The sequence below is a fragment of the Coregonus clupeaformis genome, chromosome 13 (genome assembly GCF_020615455.1).
Source record: "Coregonus clupeaformis isolate EN_2021a chromosome 13, ASM2061545v1, whole genome shotgun sequence".
Lineage (NCBI taxonomy): Eukaryota > Metazoa > Chordata > Actinopteri > Salmoniformes > Salmonidae > Coregonus > Coregonus clupeaformis.
Window position 1 is genome coordinate 32,039,362 of NC_059204.1, and position 18,622 is coordinate 32,057,983.

The following is an 18,622-nucleotide window of genomic DNA, read 5'->3' on the forward strand; positions in this document are numbered from 1 at the left end:
TCTCTCTCTCTCTCTCTCTCTCTCTCTCTCTCTCTCTCTCTCTCTCTCTCTCTCTCTCTTTCTCTTTCTCTTTCTCTTTCTCTCTCTTTCTCTTTCTCTTTCTCTTTCTCTTTCTCTTTCTCTTTCTCTTTCTCTTTCTCTTTCTCTTTCTCTTTCTCTTTCTCTTTCTCTTTCTCTTTCTCTTTCTCTCTCTCTCTCTTTCTCTTTCTCTTTCTCTTTCTCTTTCTCTTTCTCTTTCTCTTTCTCTCTCTTTCTCTCTCTTTCTCTCTCTTTCTCTCTCTTTCTCTCTCTTTCTCTCTCTCTCTCTCTCTCTCTCTCTCTCTCTCTCTCTCTCTCTCTCTCTCTCTCTCTCTCTCTCTCAATTCAATTCAATTCAATTTCAATTTAAGGGCTTTATTGGCATGGGAAACGTATGTTAACATTGCCAAAGCAAGTGAAGTAGATAGTAAACAAAAGTGAAATAAATATTAACAGTAAAGAATAAAGACATTTCAAATGTCATATTATGTATATATACAGTGTTGTAACAATGTGCAAATAGTTAAAGTACAAATGGGAAAATAAATAAACATAAATACGGGTTGTATTTACAATGGTGTTTGTTCTTCACTGGTTGCCCTTTTCTTGTGGCAACAGGTCACATATTGCAGCTGTGATGGCACACTGTGGTTTTTCACCCAGTAGATAAGGGAGTTTATCAAAATTGGGTTTGTTTTCGAATTCTTTGTGGATCGCTGTAATCTGAGGGAAATATGTGTCTCTAATATGGTCATACATTTGGCAGGAGGTTAGGAAGTGCAGCTCAGTTTCCACCTCATTTTGTGGGCAGTGTGCACATAGCCTGTCTTCTTTCTCAATAGCAAGGCTATGCTCACTGAGTCTGTACATAGTCAAAGCTTTCCTTAAGTTTGGGTCAGTCACAGTGGTCAGGTATTCTGCCACTGTGTACTCTCTGTTTAGGGCCAAATAGCATTCTAGTTTGCTCTGTTTTTTTGTTTGTTCTTTCCAATGTGTCAAGTAATTCTCTTTTTGTTTTCTCATGATTTGGTTGGGTCTAATTGTGTTGTTGTTGTCCTGGGGTTCTGTGGGGTCTGTTTGTGTTTATGAACAGAGCCCCAGGACCATCTTACTTAGGGGACTCTTCTCTAAGTTCATCTCTCTGTAGGTGATGGCTTTGTTATGGAAGGTTTGGGAATCGCTTCCTTTTAAGTGGTTATAGAATTTAACGTCTCTTTTCTGGATTTTGATAATTAGCGGGTATTGGCCTAATTCTGCTCTGCATGCATTATTTGGTGTTTTACGTTGTACTCTCTCTCTCTCTCTCTCTCTCTCTCTCTCTCTCTCTCTCTCTCTCTCTCTCTCTCTCTCTCTCTCTGTCTCTCTCTCTCTCTGCACTTCAGTATTACAATGCCTGAATAATGTCATATCAACACTGAGAATTGTCTTCCTGCTGGTTCAATGCACATTGTTATCTCTCTCATTGAAGGGACAGCTCTGCCAGCCAAGCCTGTGTGAATCTGCTCTTATTCTCTGCAGTCTCAGGGGAAGCACCTCACATGTGTCTGGGAAGAAATTGGCTTTAAGACTCAGATTCCCTCTTTGGATGATTCGTGTAGTAATATTTTGTATACAACCTTTTGATTATACCTGTTCATCTGGATGATGAACTCTCTCCGTCCAAAGGTTAGTCTGATTGACTGGGTCATGCGCTCTCAGTCCTGCCTAGCTGACCGCTGTACCGAGGTATGGGTGGGCTTTAGGCTGAAGTGAGTCATTAGCTTCATTGCTGCAGAGGTGACTGCTGTAGCAGTGTTTCAGTACAGGGATAGTTCACCCAAATATAATAATAAATTGACTTTGACACACATACATTTTTTGTTTTACCCCCTTTTTCGATCTTGTCTTATCGCTGCAACTCACCAATTGGCTCAGGAGGCGAATGTTGAGTCATGCGTCCTCAGAAACAACGTTTCTTAACACCCGCCCGCTAAACCCGGAAGCCAGCCGCACCAATGTGTCGGAGGAAACACCATTCAACTGACGACTGAGGTCAGCCTGCAGGCGCCCGGCTCACCACAAGGAGTTGCTAGAGCGCGATGAGCCAAGTATAGCCCCCCTGGCCAAACCCTCCCCTAACGACGCTGGGCCAATTGTGCGCCGCCCTATGGGACTCCCGATCACGGCCGGTTGTGACACAGCCCGGGATTGAACCCGGGTCTTTAGTGACACCTGTAGCGCTGCGATGCAGTGCCTTAGACTACTGCGCCACTCGGGAGGCCCACACACATACATTTTTATATGGAAATAAAATCATCCATTATAATATTTTTCTCAAAATAATACATGCATCAATCAGTACATACACTACATGACCAAAAGCATTTGGACACCTGCTCGTCGAACATCTCATTCCAGCATTATGGGCATTAATGTGGAGTTGGTTCCCCTTTTGCTGCTATAACAGCCTCCACTCTTCTGGGAAGGCTTTCCACTAGATGTTGGAACATTGCTGCCGGGACTTGCTTCCATTCAGCCACAAGAGCATTAGTGAGGTCGGGCACTGATGTTGGGCGATTAGGCCTGGCTCGCAGTCGGCGTCCCAATTCATCCCAAAGGTGTTCGATGGGGTTGAGATCAGGGCTCTGTGCAGGCCAGTCAAGTTCTTCCACACCAATCTCGACAAACCATTTCTGTATGGACCTCACTTTGTGCGCAGGGGCATTGTCATGATGAAACAGGAAAGGGCCTTCCCCAAACTGTTGCCACAAAGTTGGAAGCACAGAATTGTCTAGAATGTCATTACATGCTGTAGCGTTAAGATTTCCCTTCACTGGAACTAAGGGGCCAAGCCCGAACCATGAAAAACCACCCCAGACCATTATTCCTCCTCTACCAAACTTTACAGTTAGCACTATGCATTGGGGCAGGTAGCCTTCTCCTGGCAACTGCCAAACCCAGATTCGTCCGTCGGACTGCCAGATGGTGAAGCGTGATTCATCACTCCAGAGAACGCCATGGAAACCCATTTCATGAAGCTCCCGACGAACAGTTCTTGTGCTGACGTTACTTCCAGAGGCAATATGGAACTCTGTAGTGAGTGTTGTAACCGAGGACAGATGATTTTTATGCGCAACCCGCTTCAGCATTCGGCGGTCTCGTTCTGTGAGCTTGTGTGGCCTACCACTTCGCGGCTGAGCCGTTGTTGCTCCTAGACATTTCTACTTCACAATAACAGCACTTACAGTTGACCGGGGCAACTCTAGCAGGGCAGACATTTGACAAACTGACTTGTTGGAAATGTGGCATCCTATGACGGTGCCACGTTGAAAGTCACTGAGCTCTTCAGTAAGGCCATTCTACTGCCAATGTTTGTCTATGGAGATTGCATGGCTGTGTGCTCGATTTTATACACCTGTCAGCAACGGGTGTGGCTGAAATAGACGAATCCACTAACTTGAAGGTGTGTCCACATACTTTTGTATATATGGTGTATTTTACATAGTAATACATATTGTACATACATCATCAATCAATATAAAGAAGTAGAAAATATTGGTTCTGTCCATTTGAAATGTAAGCATTTTAATTTGTTGCTCTCTCTTTGTTTACTGATGCACACTAAATGTCACCATAATCCTTTAGGGATACATCCTAAATGGCACCCTATTCCCTACACAGTGCACTACTTTTGACCAGGGCCAGCCTAGGTTACTGTTCTGAACAGATTCTCCTCGCTTTCCTTTGCAATGTAGAGTGTAAAACAGAACGTTATTGTAATCCTGGGTGTTGTTGTCTTTCCCTTGCAGAGTACGGGCGTTTCGAGGCCAAAATCCATGATCTGCGGGAACAGATGATGAACCATAGCATGAGCTCTGGGTCCGGATCCCTCCGAACCAATCAGAAACGCTCCCTTTACGTCAGGTGGGTCTCTTTTGGACTCAGTAAAAGTCATCCTGAGTAGATGGCATTTAACGTAATAATTATATAATAGCATGTCTCCCTCTGTTACCCTCACAGGGCACTGTTTGACTATGAGAAGGCCAAAGACAGTGGACTCCCTAGCCAGGGCCTCAGCTTCAGGTATGGGGACATCCTCCACGTCATCAACGCCTCAGACGATGAATGGTGGCAGGCCCGGAGGGTGACCCCTGATGGGGACAGCGAAGAGATGGGGGTCATCCCCAGCAAGAGGAGGTGAGTGGTGGATTTGCTCAACTAAACTTCACAGTGCTTAACCAAAAGGTTAGCTTCTGGGGGACAGTGGACTTTACGTCCCTACCTTTTTGCAAATTTGCATGAGTGGCTGAAAGAAAACATTTCTTGATTCCTGTTCCCACAACAAAATTAACATTTGTTGTATCATTTTACAGCAAGAAAAACATAATTTTACGCCAGCTACTTTTAAATTAGACTTATGTGAGAGATTATATAGGTTTACTGTCTCCAAGCCTACATCATTTAGTTACCAGTCCATTTAACCCATCTCAAGTTCAAAGATGCAATAGGTGTGGTAGGCCAGGGGGTGCTGCTGCACCTGCATGTGACAACTGAGTGAAACCACACAAAGATGACAAGCACAAACATTGTTTTAAAACAAATCAATTCAAGCAGAGAGCATTGGAGAAATGGAAAATTCACTCTAGGATGACTGTTTGTGTCCATGTGTCTCTGTCCTGGCACTGGCAGGGTTGAGAGGAAAGAACGAGCACGTCTAAAGACAGTGAAGTTCAATGCCAAACCTGGAACCATCGATTCAAAAGGGGTAAGTGCTAAGATCTTATACTAAGGACTGGCAAGCCAACTTAACTTTTGAAAGAAGACATTTTCTGAAATGGAAGTGGTTGTAAACCCATATATCAATTAAACTCCTTTGTGATATGAAGTAGAGAAAGTAGCCTCTAAACCTTTGTTTTTGTCTTAATTCACGTGAAATGTGGATGTGGAACGGTACCAAGAGCAACTTTCAGATTTCCTGTCAGATTTCTGAGATTTACGTCTCAGCTTTCCCCTCGCATTAGGAGAAGTTGTGATAGTAATTTATGGCCATCTACAGTATTAGCCCGAGGTCTCTCTGCCTGAATGGCAAAGACATCACCACATCTCTGCAGGCAGCCCCATCTCCCTGACAGCTTTCCCTCACAGCCCTGACCCTAAAGTAACATTATATAATTAGATTTTTTTTATGAAGCATTAGAGCCAATTTTTTCCATTAATGTCATAACGGTCCCCGGCCCAACCTCTGGAGAAGTCTGCACCATACTTCCTTCGAACTCTTTGTCCATTTTGGACATAACAGCAGGACATTTGACCATGTTCATCAGTGTTTTTGCCTCCCTATGTTACAAGTAAAGAGTATATTTTGTGTTGTATTCGCTGCACTCTTACTAAAAAGGGTTCCAAAAGGTTTTGGAGGGTTCGATCATACAAATGTATTTAAATGTTTAATTGATGCCCATCTTCACATTTCTCAAAAATAAAAAATACATCTGAAAAATTGAAAAGTTGTACTGACATTTTGCACAATTATAGCTAAAATTATGTCCCCAAGCTTCCAGTAAAGAGATACACAACTTCCCCTTGGATTATAGCTGAACTATACCTATTTTATCCTCCCAACAGGCTAACATCTCTTGATTAGGTCTCCAGGTGTTGAACTAAGGTCGCTATAGTCTATGAACAAGAAGGTCCACTTTTTTATTTATTTATTTATTTGCCTCACTATAATAATAATATCTGTTTAACATTTAATTAAATTTGTATGGTCTTAGTGTTCTACCCAGAACCCTTTTCATCTGAATAAGCTTGATATGTCTGTTGGGCAAGTATCCATGGCAATGTCATAACCAGCTCTAAGAATGTGTTGGGCTAGTAAAGCAGACTTTTGAAACATGAAATGGTCACTGTATTTTGATGTGGCTCTAGGCCAAACTTTCAGCACTAATGGGCTAAGAAGCAGGATATCTCAAGCTGTTGTGTCGATACAAAAATCCCCTTACAGTTAGTGACTTAAATAACTGATCAGGTTTAAATCCCTAAGGGGGAATACTTATTATAGGCTGCATGCATTAGTTACAGCATGTCCTTTACAACTTTGATTAATAGCAATAGGTAACTCTAAGTGTGCGTCACAAATGATATCCTATTCCCTATATAGTGCACTATATTTGACCAGAGCCCTATAGGCCCTGATCGAAATTAGTGCACCATAGGGGAATATGGTGCCATTTGGGACACCGCCTTAGTCACATGAGATGAGACTCATTTGGTGTGTTACCCACACAGAACTATCATGATTTGTAGAAATAGTACATTTTGAGCACACATTGCATTAGTAGCATTGCTGTATCCTTCTCAATTGTAAACTCATATGATAGTCTGTCACAGATGTTACCAACGTTAACAAATATGCTAGTATGTCAATCCTTAGGAGACCACTGTGTAAGAATCACGACCACTGTGATACGTGTTACAGCCTACATCTCACTAGTAAATACAATTCTCAACTTTTATGCACACCTTAATCCACCCACAGTTATTGCAGATGACAGTTAGTTATTTCAGCTGACAGTTATTTCAGCTGACAGTTATTTCAGCTGACAGTTACTTCAGCTGACAGTTAGAGCCAAATGTATCAGACATGCACAGTTGAGGCTGCTATTGAACCAGTTTCAATGATCATTGCTGGTTTAAAGATTATACCTTTAGAATCGGATTTATGAAGCACATGTATGCAAATGAGTATTCGCCGCAAATAAACATCACAACTGCTATTCCTTCTTTCTCCTCCACGCCGCCTACTAGCTTCTTAAACAGCGCTATGCACAACTTCTCTCCTTTAATTTTGTTTGTTTATAATTTAACACACACAACATTTGATCAATCTGACCCCTTCGTATTGTAATTATTTATATGTTTGTTCAGTTAGGATTTTATATCTTCACAAGCATATCTAAATATATAGTTTTAGGCAACAATGACATTATTTATTTCAGCCATGGCATGGGATCTCATCCCTCCACCTCCCAAAGTTCTAACCTGCATGATTGTTGGACATCATTTGTGTCACAGCCATGTTCCTAATGTCATAGCATGATCCTGTTAACGTCTTTGCTGCATGGCATACCACATATCGGCATTTTTTTGACATGTGTTCTGTTATTTCATTTTATTTTCAAGTGTTTGAGAATGTCTCGGGTGCAATTATGCACATGAAGTAAATGATGGCAAATTATTACTGCGTAGTTCTTCTCTCTCACACATTGAGTCATTTTGACAGTGTTATTGTCGAACAGCCTCTTTATTACAAATCACATCTGTAAAACAAAATGAGAGATTTGTGAAATGTCATGATTAATTCATGATAATTTGTATTAGCTAAATCAACATATTTCTAAATGATTAGGTTATAATTCAACCCCGCTTTGATGGATGAATCAGCTAGTGTAATGTATGTACTGTAATGTCAGTCCTGTGATGTCAGTCATGTAGTCCATTTTTGGTGACCACGCCATCATTTCTTCATGTCCCACATATTGCAGCTAGTTGGTTTGTCAGCATGAATATGACAACAATTAGAGCTCCCTGTTTGCCCCACCCCATGCTTTCTTTCCTCCACAGTCATTCAATGACAAGCGTAAAAAGAACTTCATCTTTACACGAAAGTTCCCATTCTACAAGAACAAGGAGTTGGGTGAGCAGGATGGCAGTGATTCAGAACGTAAGTAGGCTTGAACACACACACACTGACACAGGTACACACACTGACACAGGTACACACACTGACACAGGTACACACACTGACACAGGTACATATAGGTGATATATAGGTTGTCGAGACGTGTGCAGGGATAGGGTTTTCATGGCGGTCCCCCTCCTATCTTTTTTTCTTCTCTCTCCTTTGGCTCTGGTGCAGTGATGGCGTCTGGGTGCTCAGGTCAGGATCAACATTGAGCAGTCACCAGTGGTCCCTCAAAAACTACCGCGGCACTCACAAAGTGGCCCAATATTCCCCCGTTATCTGTTATGACCGGTTCAGGCTGGTCGGCTTGTGTCTGAACTGAGACAGATGATCTGAGCTCGGCTAACTAATCTTGCCTTTCAGGATTTCACAGTTTCCCCTCTTTAATGCCACTTACCTCTTCCTTCCACCTTTCTGGCTATCCCTGCCCTTTCTCCTTGTCTTTGCTCTCTTGGGACGGCCATGTAGGACATCCCAGGAATAGGTGACGACGGGTATGGGACGAAGACGCTGAGTAAGTTGGTTGAGGAATGGTCCTGTCTGTACAGTCAAGCAACACTTCCCTCCCCCCAACACATTTCCCTTTTTACTTTATTTTTTGTTCCCTTATTGACTCGTTTTGATAGCCTGTTTGCATGCTTCAGTATGACGTCTCAGTTTGGGTCCTGATTGTCTTGATTTCTGTCACCTCCCATCCTAACTCTATGACATGTTTGCAAGACACAAAAATGGAAAGACATAAAGTTTTTGAGTTTGTCTGGAAATACATGTTGTGTTTTTACCACGCAACTAGTCTGTTCATAGTCTCTTTCTATAACAGACACAGCTGTTTGGGTGTACTCTTGGGCAGCTGAATGTGATCAACTATTTTTAGGCCAGCATGCTGAGGTGTTCGTACTGTCAGTGTTGTGTATATTTGTGCTTTTTAATTATTTCACATATAGTACATTTTGAATGTTCGCTGTAATCTATGATCCATGATATTCCTCTATTTTGATGCATTGTTGAATCCTATGAAAATATGAGATGTAAAGTGGAAGGGAAAAGTGCTCTTGCCTCCCATTTCTTGCTAGCTACAGTAGTCTCGTAGGCCTTTACAGTCGTACCCGTGTACTGGTTAAAAATGACATATTTGGGCACTAATAAGCAGGGTTTGTAACCAAAAATATCAACCACAATTTTTTTGTTCCGTTTCACTGTTCTGACCAGCAAAATAAAGTTCTGAACCGGTTCGAACCCCCAAAAAGTACTGGGTTATATCATTCCTTTCTGTTCCTTTTTTAACCTGTGAAATCAACAGTTTTTTACATTTAGCTCATTAAATTACTTCCCCAATCAGTGCGAATAGATCAGGCAAGCTAGTTGTTCACATGCGTGATGGACAGACAAGTGTAGCCTATGGCGCAAGATGCGACTGAAATTTTGCGAGAGAGGGTTGAGGAGGAGGCTTAAAGTGCTGGGCATCTTGTTATGGCATGCATTATCTGAATTAGGTCCACAGAATTATACCTAGGAGGAGTGGCTTCTATGGAGGAACTTTGAATGTCCTTTGAGTTAGCTAGCTAACAAGCTTGAGTTAGCTGGCAAACAAATCTGTGTGTGCAGAGCGGCACCAGAATTAAAAACACGTCTTACCATTTTGTAGTTAATAAATCCAACGCGAAACGTGATAACTAGGCCTATAGTATCCTTAACTAGCATTGAAAAACTAAATCCATTCTTCTTTAGCTATCAGTACAGTAGCCTATGCTTCGGAGGGGGGAGGGGCAGGTAGCCTAAACGCGCTTTGTAGCGTTTTTTTGTGGGACTAGAAACAAATGGCTGGAACGTAAAATAACGTTATTAACCGGTTCCCATGCTTTTAAAATAACGTTTCTGTTACAGAACAGTATGGGTCACTTTTATTCCCGGTTCCGTTTCTGTTCCTTAAAAAAAAAAGGTGTTCTGTTCCCTGAACCGGTTCCAACCCCTGCTAATAAGCGCCTAAATTGGAACGTGGTGGCTGTACAGTGACATGCTTTACATGACGTCAGAACTCTGGCTCTACGCTTCACAGCGCTGTATGGGTTTGACTGACAGCTGTTCTGAACTTGAGCACAGCGCGACAAGAAGTTGCTCCCATCCCTCTCTCTAATTGGGCAACTTTTGAAAATGTTTTGTTGAGTGAGGGAAATTCTGTAAATTAAGATGATCTGTGTATTTTGAAAGATGAGACGTTGAGGATTATAATAAATACCGCTTTGATGTCATGCAAGCAAGCCAAACACCTGTGAGTCCAAATGTGCACTTCACATCTCCAAATCATAAAACTCATGTCATATACAGTGTCAACGTTTATGATCACTATGTTTGATTTACAGTTTCAAGATGACATGTCATCATACCCTTGGTTGTTCTGAACAGAATGAGCCTATGTTTGTTTATTGTGAAGAAAATTTGCCGTGGCACACGCACCTGAATGCCTCATGACTCCTTTCTATGCGCACCAAAATTAAATCTGTTTCTCTGAATTGCCTTGTGAAAGCCTAACACTGTAAGATCATATTTGATAACTTAGCTGGTCATGTTGGCAATAGAACAAGCCCACCTGACCGAGATTGCAATTCATAATGGACCGTTTTTGGATTGTGTAAACAACAACAATAATTGTGTGATGGTGGGGATGCAGGGTTGTGTTTGAAATGAAGCAACTACAAGTGTGCTTGCTCTAGTTCGTCAACGGCACAGCTAGGAGAGCTCAAAAAAGTACCTTATAGTTGAAGACTCTTCTTTGAGTCATAAGTGCATTGAAATTGCTTAGGAACTGTACACACATTGGAGAGGTGTGTGGCCACTTGGAGACACCAGTTAGTCCTCTCACTCAAACCCTTGTAATTTGTTTGTCTTATTTTGGACCTACCCCACATTATCCAGGAATAGTCTTTTATCATGTTACTGAATGTATCCGGAATATTTTCAGATTTTGTTATCAACAAATGCGGCAAAAAGTACAGTAACTGTAAAATGCACATAAAATCAACAATGTAATGTTTGGATTCAGTCTTGTGTCAGGTGAACTGTTGTTCTCACCTTTGGTCTAATAGTTTTCCCATTATCTCTAAACTGTTACCTTTCCATTGCTACCATGGTTATGCATAGGCTTTTCATATGGAATTCTGTAAGAAACATTTCAATTTAGCCCTATCCATATAGGACAATTCCCATGAGTGTAAAAGGTGAAAGGTTTTATTTTACTGCAACATTAATGGACACCCACCTTTGTAACGTTTTCTTTCTCCTATTTTTTATATAACTATTATCTTGCCGTGTTTAATCCCTATCCTGGGATCAGAATACAAATAGATGCACAACAAAATCATGTTGGTAATTTCTTGAGTTTCATGTGAAATAAATAAAAAAGCAACAATTATGTGAGAAGTGGATTTACACTATAATTACAGTAAAATTATGGCTGGAAGGGGGGGGGGGGGGTGGATTCTGAGGTGGCCGTGTTTTGCATATACTAACCAATCAACTTATAATAAAAACTTGGAAATCAATCAATCCGCCATCATTAACACAATGGAAAAATCTAATGATTTATTATTGAAATATTGAAATAGCATGGGCGACCGATAAAAACAAGTTGGTACAATTTATGGCCAAGTGGCAAACCATAATGCAGCCACTAGGGATGGGGGTGTGAGCATGCGAGTCTGGCCAGATGAGATGTAGCCATTGTTTGTGTGCGTCTGTAAGTTGTTGTTCGTATGTATGTTTGTATCTGGAGTTAAAAAATCTATCAAATAAAAATCTACTTAACATGCTCTCTAAAAGCAGCACCAATTAGATACAGCTGTACCTTTCTGTGAGTTGCCAGATAACAGTTCATATAGATTTTATAGGTGTTATGCTGAAGCATTGAAACTAAAGCAGGGCACTTAATGTGTTATAGTATAAGGTTAAATTAATCCTGGCAAAGAGAATGGGAAGGTTTTGAGACAAGCACACAATGTGATCATCCACCCGAGAACTACAGTCATGACCTAAATTAGATTAGGCCTATATTGACAATCTTTTGACGAGAGAAAATGATTTGCCCTCATATTATTCAAGTGTATCGACCAAATAGTACAATGAAGCAACCAATATCACAATATAACTTGACACATTTCCCAACCCAAGCTCTAAATGAAAACGCATCCACTGGTCATTACTGCAGGCGAGAGAAAACAACCTCAGTGTTTGGGATAAAACGGGTCCTTGAAAAGCCTGTTTGCATAGTGCACTAGATAGTCACAATTCACTTCGAAAGCATTATACATTTTCTTGCCTTCTGTTGGGTGTTGTGTCACTACTCTTCGGTCACAATCAGTCACAATCCCTTTTTTTGTATGGTTAATTCACAATTTACATCGAGTGTTTTCATTGAACGTGTCTAATCACTTCTTTATTCATCCAGATTGACACTTACAGTGAGGGAAAAAAGTATATGATCCCCTGCTGATTTTGTACGTTTGCCCACTGACAAAGAAATTATCAGTCTATAATTTTAATGGTAGGTTTATTTGAACAGTGAGAGAGCGAGAGAGAATAACAACAAAAAAATCCTGCGGGCGCTGCAGGATTTCAGTCCTTCACGGCGTAGTGTGTTACCAATTGTTTTCTTGGTGACTATGGTCCCAGCTGCCTTGAGATCATTGACAAGATCCTCCCGTGTAGTTCTGGGCTGATTCCTCACCGTTCTCATGATCATTGCAACTCCACGAGGTGAGATCTTGCATGGAGCCCCAGGCCGAGGGAGATTGATAGTTCTTTTGTGTTTCTTCCATTTGCGAATAATCACACCAACTGTTGTCACCTTCTCACCAAGCTGCTTGGCGATGGTCTTGTAGCACATTCCAGCCTTGTGTAGGTCTACAATCTTGTCCCTGACATCCTTGGAGAGCTCTTTGGTCTTGGCCATGGTGGAGAGTTTGGAATCTGATTGATTGATTTCTTCTGTGGACAGGTGTCTGATATACAGGTAACAAGCTGAGATTAGGAGCACTCCCTTTAAGAGTGTGCTCCTAATCTCAGCTCGTTACCTGTATAAAAGACACCTGGGAGCCAGAAATCTTTCTGATTGAGAGGGGGTCAAATACTTATTTCCCTCATTAAAATGCAAATCAATTTCTAACATTTGTGACATGCGTTTTTCTGGATTTTTTTGTTGTTATTCTGTCTCTCACTGTTCAAATAAACCTACCATTAAAATTATAGACTGATCATTTCTTTGTCAGTGGGCAAACGTACAAAATCAGCAGGGGATCAAATACATTTTTCCCTCACTGTATCCTGTCTTGGGACACTTGGTCAAGAGAATAAGCATGAACATGCATGTAATGTCCGTTTTAGTAACTGGTTTCTGTTTTATAGTAACTATTTTAGTAACCGTTTTTTTTTATTGTTTTATGTCACCAGGGAGTCAAGAGGACATGATTCTCTCCTATGAGCCTGTCATTCGACAAGAGAGTGAGTACTCCTCCAATCTTTTACCAGAGTGGTCCTTGATAATGCCTCAGCACTATATCAGTCAGTGAAACATTAGCCGCTTACACATTGTCACGCTACATCCATGCACGCCAGTGTGTACAAGCGCCACATAGGTTTTAAAAGCGAGAGACAAAACAATTGATTACTTCCTGCGAGGAAGATTCTGGAAAGTTCTTCTTGAGTCTCTAGACATCGAAACCTCTCTGGCACTAGCACGCATTGGCTTGCTCAGATATAGCGTGACAATGGGTATTGTAGTGAAATTGCTTGCCCACATTTACTGTGGAGACTAATGCTAAGTGCACAGTTATAGCCTCTTATGTCTGTAAATTAGTCGATTGACACATTTTATCTTTCAGTTAATTACGCCAGACCCGTCATAATCCTTGGACCAATGAAAGACAGAATCAACGACGACCTGATATCAGAATTCCCTGACAAATTTGGCTCCTGCGTGCCACGTAAGTCCCTCTACCTTCACAAGAAGACCAGAGGCCGTATGTATACAGCTTCTCAGAGTAAGAGCACTGATTTAAGATCAGTTTAGCCACTTAGATAAAAATGGATAAGATTTCATAGACAGAGAGGACCTGATCCTAGATCAGCACTCCTACTCCGAGACGCTTGATACATATTGCCCCAGGAGTCAGTCTTCCAGGCTGTCTCAGGGTGGACACAGTTGCTGCATCAAGAATACATTGTGTGATCATGTGCCCTTGTGATTAGCTCTCCCTAATAAATTCCACTGTGCTGCCAATATACCATTGTGGTTTTATTTAATACCCATCTCCTTCATTTGTTATGTCCTTATAGTGTTTGATTCATAATTTTTCCTAATTTCTCACCAAAAATCTATACGTTTTCCCCCTTTACATGTTTTGTTGGGTTCTTTGCTTTGTATTATACATACTTGGTTAAATTATCCAGAGATGATTTCTTGATGGCAATAATAATGTAGGATTTTATTATACCCTGCTATTCACATGTGCAATTCCATTGAACCATTAAAGTTCAGATTTTTAGAACATGACGTTAAATGTCTCCTCACGCTGAAAGTAGTCTATGGTTCGATTTTGCTTAAAACAATTACTACAAACTTCAGCTAACTTTTGCCACAGCTAGCTAATAATCAATGGAAATTGTTTATTTTTTAATGACCAACTGAAGAAAGGCATAACCCAACAAAAGCTAAGGCAACAAATCAAATAAATGTGGATTTTGTTTTACAGGCAACAGGATTTGGGGTTTTGGATGTTTTTTTTATCACGGTTGTAGCCCAGTCTGAAAGATAGTGTGACCATACTACTAAGTTCAAAGGTTCATGGACAGTAGAGTGCTTCTGGCATTTCTCATCAGTACACCATTAATATGGTCTCACAATCCAAGCCTCATAGCAGGCCTATGATTAATTCCTGGAAAAGTTTTGGATCTTCATGAGAGTTTTTGCTCCTGTTTGATTTTGGGAATCAGAAAAACTGAACGTAATTTAATGAAAATAATCTTGAAAACGTCGATTTTTGGGACTGTATTAAAAGTGGACTAAGTAAGGGATAATCAATGAGGGGCTATGCGTTCTATGGAAAATAATGAACGACGTGGAAGGTGTAGCCCCGTGTAGCTCAGTTGGTAGAGCATGGCGCTTGCAACGCCAGGGTTGTGGGTTTGATTCTGACGGGGTGCCAGTATGAAAAATGTATGCACTCACTAACTGTAAGTCGCTCTGGATAAGAGCGTCTGCTAAATGACTAAAATGTAAATGTTAAAATGTGGGTTCCACAACGCGCTGGCGGAGTGGAACTGACCTTCCACTGAGTTGCATTATTTTCCAGAGAAGGCATAGAGCCCCGAGTTGATTATCCCTTTTATATCATGGCTATAATTTAACAGATTTGCCAATATAAATGTGTTCAATTGCTGGTAGAAATATGTTCAACATCCACTGAGGTAGCTAGCAAGTTTACTAGATAGTTACAGTAGTTGCCATGGTAACCAAACAAACAGATGCGCTAGTTTAGCTAACCAAATTATCAGTCCTAGCTTGCTATTATGAAAATCAAATTCAACAATACCAATACTGTTTTCAATTCGACTTTTGCTTTCTAAAGCAGCTCAAACAAAACATGTAAAAAATGAACTATAGCCATGGTATAGTGAGGAATAGAGTGCATTCGGAAAGTATTCAGACCCCTTGACTTTTCCACATTTTGTCACGTTACAGCCTTATTCTAAAATTGATGAAATTATTTTTTCCCCTCATCAATCTACACAGAATACCCCATAATGACAAAGCAAAAACAGAAATTTTTGCAAATGTATAAAAAAACAAAAACAGAAATACGTTATTTACATAAGTATTCAGACCCTTTGCTATGAAACTCGATATTGAGCTCAGGTGCATCCTGTTTCCATTGATCATCCTTGAGATGCTCTACAACTTGATTGGAGTCCACCTGTGGTAAATTCAATTGATTGGACATGATTTGGAAAGGCACACACCTGTCTATATAAGGTCCCACAGTTGACAGTGCATGTCAGAGCAAAAACCAAGCCATGAGGTCGAAGGAATTGTCCGTAGAGCGCCAAGACAGGATTGTGTCGAGGCACCGATCTGGGGAAAGGTACCAAAAAATGTCTGCAGCATTGAAGGTCCCCAAGAACAAAGTGACCTCCATCATTCTTAAATGGAAGAAGTTTGGAACCATCAAGACTCTTCCTAGAGCTGGCCACCCGGCCAAACTGAGCAATCGGGGGAGAAGGGCCTTGGTCAGGGAGGTGACCAAGAACCCGATGGGCTCTCTGACAGAGCTCCAGAGTTCTTCTGTGGAGATGGGAGAAGCTTCCAGAAGGACAACCATCTCTGCAGCACTCCACCAATCAGGCCTTTATGGTAGAGTGGCCAGACGGAAGCCACTCCTCAGTAAAAGGCACATGACAGCCTGCTTGGAGTTTGCCAAAAGGCACCTAAAGGACTCTCAGACCATGAGAAACAAGATTCTCTGGCCTGATGAAACAAAGATTGAACTCTTTGGCCTGAATTTCAAGCGTCACGTCTGGAGGAAACCTGGCACCATCCCTACGGTGAAGCATGGTGGTGGTAGCATCATGCTGTGGGGAGGTTTTTTAGCGGCAGGGACTGGGAGACTAGTCAGGATTAAGGGAAAGATGAACGGAGCAAAGTACAGAGAGATCTTTGATGAAAACCTGCTCTAGAGCGCTCAGGGCCTCAGACTGGGGCAAAGGTTCACCTTCCAACAGGACAGCGACCCTAAGCACACAGCCAAGACAACGCCTTTAGAGGCCCAGTCAGAGCCCAGACTTGAACACGATCGAACATCTCTGGAGAGAACTGAAAATAGCTGTGCAGCGACGCTCCCCATCCAACCTGACAGAGCTTGAGAGGATCTGCAGAGAAGAATGGGAGAAACTCCCCAAATACAGGTGTGCCAAGCTTGTAGCGTCATACCCAAGAATACTCTAGGCTGTAAACAAAGTACTGAGTAAAGGTCTGAATACTTATGTCAATTTGATATTTCAGTTTTTTATTTTTAATACATTTGAAAACATTTCTAAAAACCTGTTTTTGCTTTGTCATTATGGGGTATTGTGTGTAGATTGAAGAGGGGAAAAAACTATTGAATAATTTTTTGAATAAGGTTGTAACGTAACAAAATGTGAAAAAAGTCAAGGGGTCTGAATACTTTCCAAATGCACTGTATTTAAAAACAATTGTTTGAGTAATATGCCCTTTTAAATACAGTTTTTAAGTATAACGATAGTATTTGATACTATTGTATATTTCAAAGAACTGTCCACACCACTGTCTTGATGATGTCATATTTTTATTTTGATCGTCATTGTTTTGATTTTGTTTGTTTTAATTTACTTATCTTTTTATTCCATCTATTTTTAAAACCATGTAAAGCGGCTAACAGTTCAGGGCAGCCAGGTAAGTGAGCCCCTTAGTTGCTGGTATACAGAATGTAGTGTAACTAAGTTATTGGTAAATACAATGTAGTGAAAGGAAGTAGAATAAGTTCAACGCTGTTGTAAGTAGTTTATTCAAAATGGACTTAGAGAAGTAGCAGTATTGACATTTAAAAATACTCCAAATGCCTCTCTATACACAGCTACCAGGAGATCTACAGATTAATTGTGGGGAATGGGTAGATTTCCCTTCTCACTTGTATATCTATAGATTCTCTGGGAAATCTACACATTTTTTACAAGATTTTCTGGGGAACCGCTAGATTTCCCTATTTTACACATTTACTGTAGCACGTATACCAAAATTAATATTGAACAAAAAGTCCATTTACAGTATCATAACACTTAGACTGGGTTTACATTCAATCACCCTGCAAACACCAGATCTCAGCTTAGGTGCACTACTTTTTATGGTTTCAAAACACAATCATGCTATTTTGAAACATTTTCTTCTAACAGTGCACAATTAATTAGTTTGTTTACACAAACAAGTATAACAGTTGTGTTTATGTACTGTATCTATACTGTAGTCACACTGTACCTACCTATGTAACTATAATGTAAATAAAAGGTATTAGGGTCACAAATTGTAAACCAGTAACAGCAAATGTCGCCTTGTGATCAACTTTTTTCTCCTTATTGTTTAAAGTCCTTAATTTCACAGTGGTTGAATTAAGCTGTGTGTGTTTTCCTAAGATTTGAGAAAGATATTGCTTTGTTGTTATCCGATGGACTGTTGTCGAAGCCGTCTGATTTTTTCGAGACACATCGCCCTATAAATTTGATTAAACATGCCCTTGATGTTTATCTATGATGATAATGAGGGTTTCAAGGACTCAGTGAGTGACTATTGGACTGGATCCAATCCGTATCATGAAAGTATTGCGGAAGATCCGTGTTAAAATGTAAAGGTAATTTCCGATTGAGGCGACATATGCAGTGTTTACCATGAATGCAGTCTCCGCGAACGCGGGAACATTGTTTTTAAAATTTCAATCGAGCTATAATGGCTCTTCTGTGATAAGTTGTTAAACCAATCACTCTACACGCTGCCCCCTCTATAACTCGCTTCTCAATAAGTTGCACATTCAGTTAAACAGTTTCCTCCCTTTACATTGTACTTTCTGTATTCTTTACCTTATTGCCTTCTCCTCTTGCACCAAAGACACCACTCGATCGAGGCGGGACTACGAGGTCGATGGGCGGGACTACCATTTTGTAATGTCCAGAGAGCAGATGGAGCAGGACATCCAAGAGCACAAGTTCATTGAGGCGGGCCAGTACAACGACAATCTATATGGAACCAGTGTTCAGTCGGTCAAATATGTGGCTGAGAGGGTGAGTGTCACTGTCATAGTCATTGATATATACTGTATTTAGGCAGTG

General features: G+C 40.9%; 1 protein-coding gene across 14 annotated transcripts in view; it reads left to right on the forward strand.

The window, feature by feature from the left end:
• The window catches only part of LOC121579246 (disks large homolog 2), a 336,409-nt gene that overhangs the window by 312,144 nt on the left and 5,643 nt on the right, over positions 1 to 18,622 (forward strand). For 8 of the 14 annotated variants that reach the window (XM_041893670.2, XM_041893672.2, XM_041893679.2 and 5 more), the window contains 8 exons: positions 3,807 to 3,921; positions 4,018 to 4,194; positions 4,687 to 4,762; positions 7,618 to 7,717; positions 13,181 to 13,231; positions 13,612 to 13,713; positions 17,175 to 17,198; positions 18,402 to 18,574. In XM_041893670.2, the coding sequence (XP_041749604.2) occupies positions 3,807 to 3,921; positions 4,018 to 4,194; positions 4,687 to 4,762; positions 7,618 to 7,717; positions 13,181 to 13,231; positions 13,612 to 13,713; positions 17,175 to 17,198; positions 18,402 to 18,574 (818 nt within the window). Of the gene's footprint in view, positions 1 to 3,806; positions 3,922 to 4,017; positions 4,195 to 4,686; positions 4,763 to 7,617; positions 7,718 to 8,206; positions 8,253 to 13,180; positions 13,232 to 13,611; positions 13,714 to 17,174; positions 17,199 to 18,401; positions 18,575 to 18,622 lie in introns of those variants that run through there. The other 6 variants (XM_041893674.2, XM_041893675.2, XM_041893677.2 and 3 more) reach the window with 4 other exon arrangements.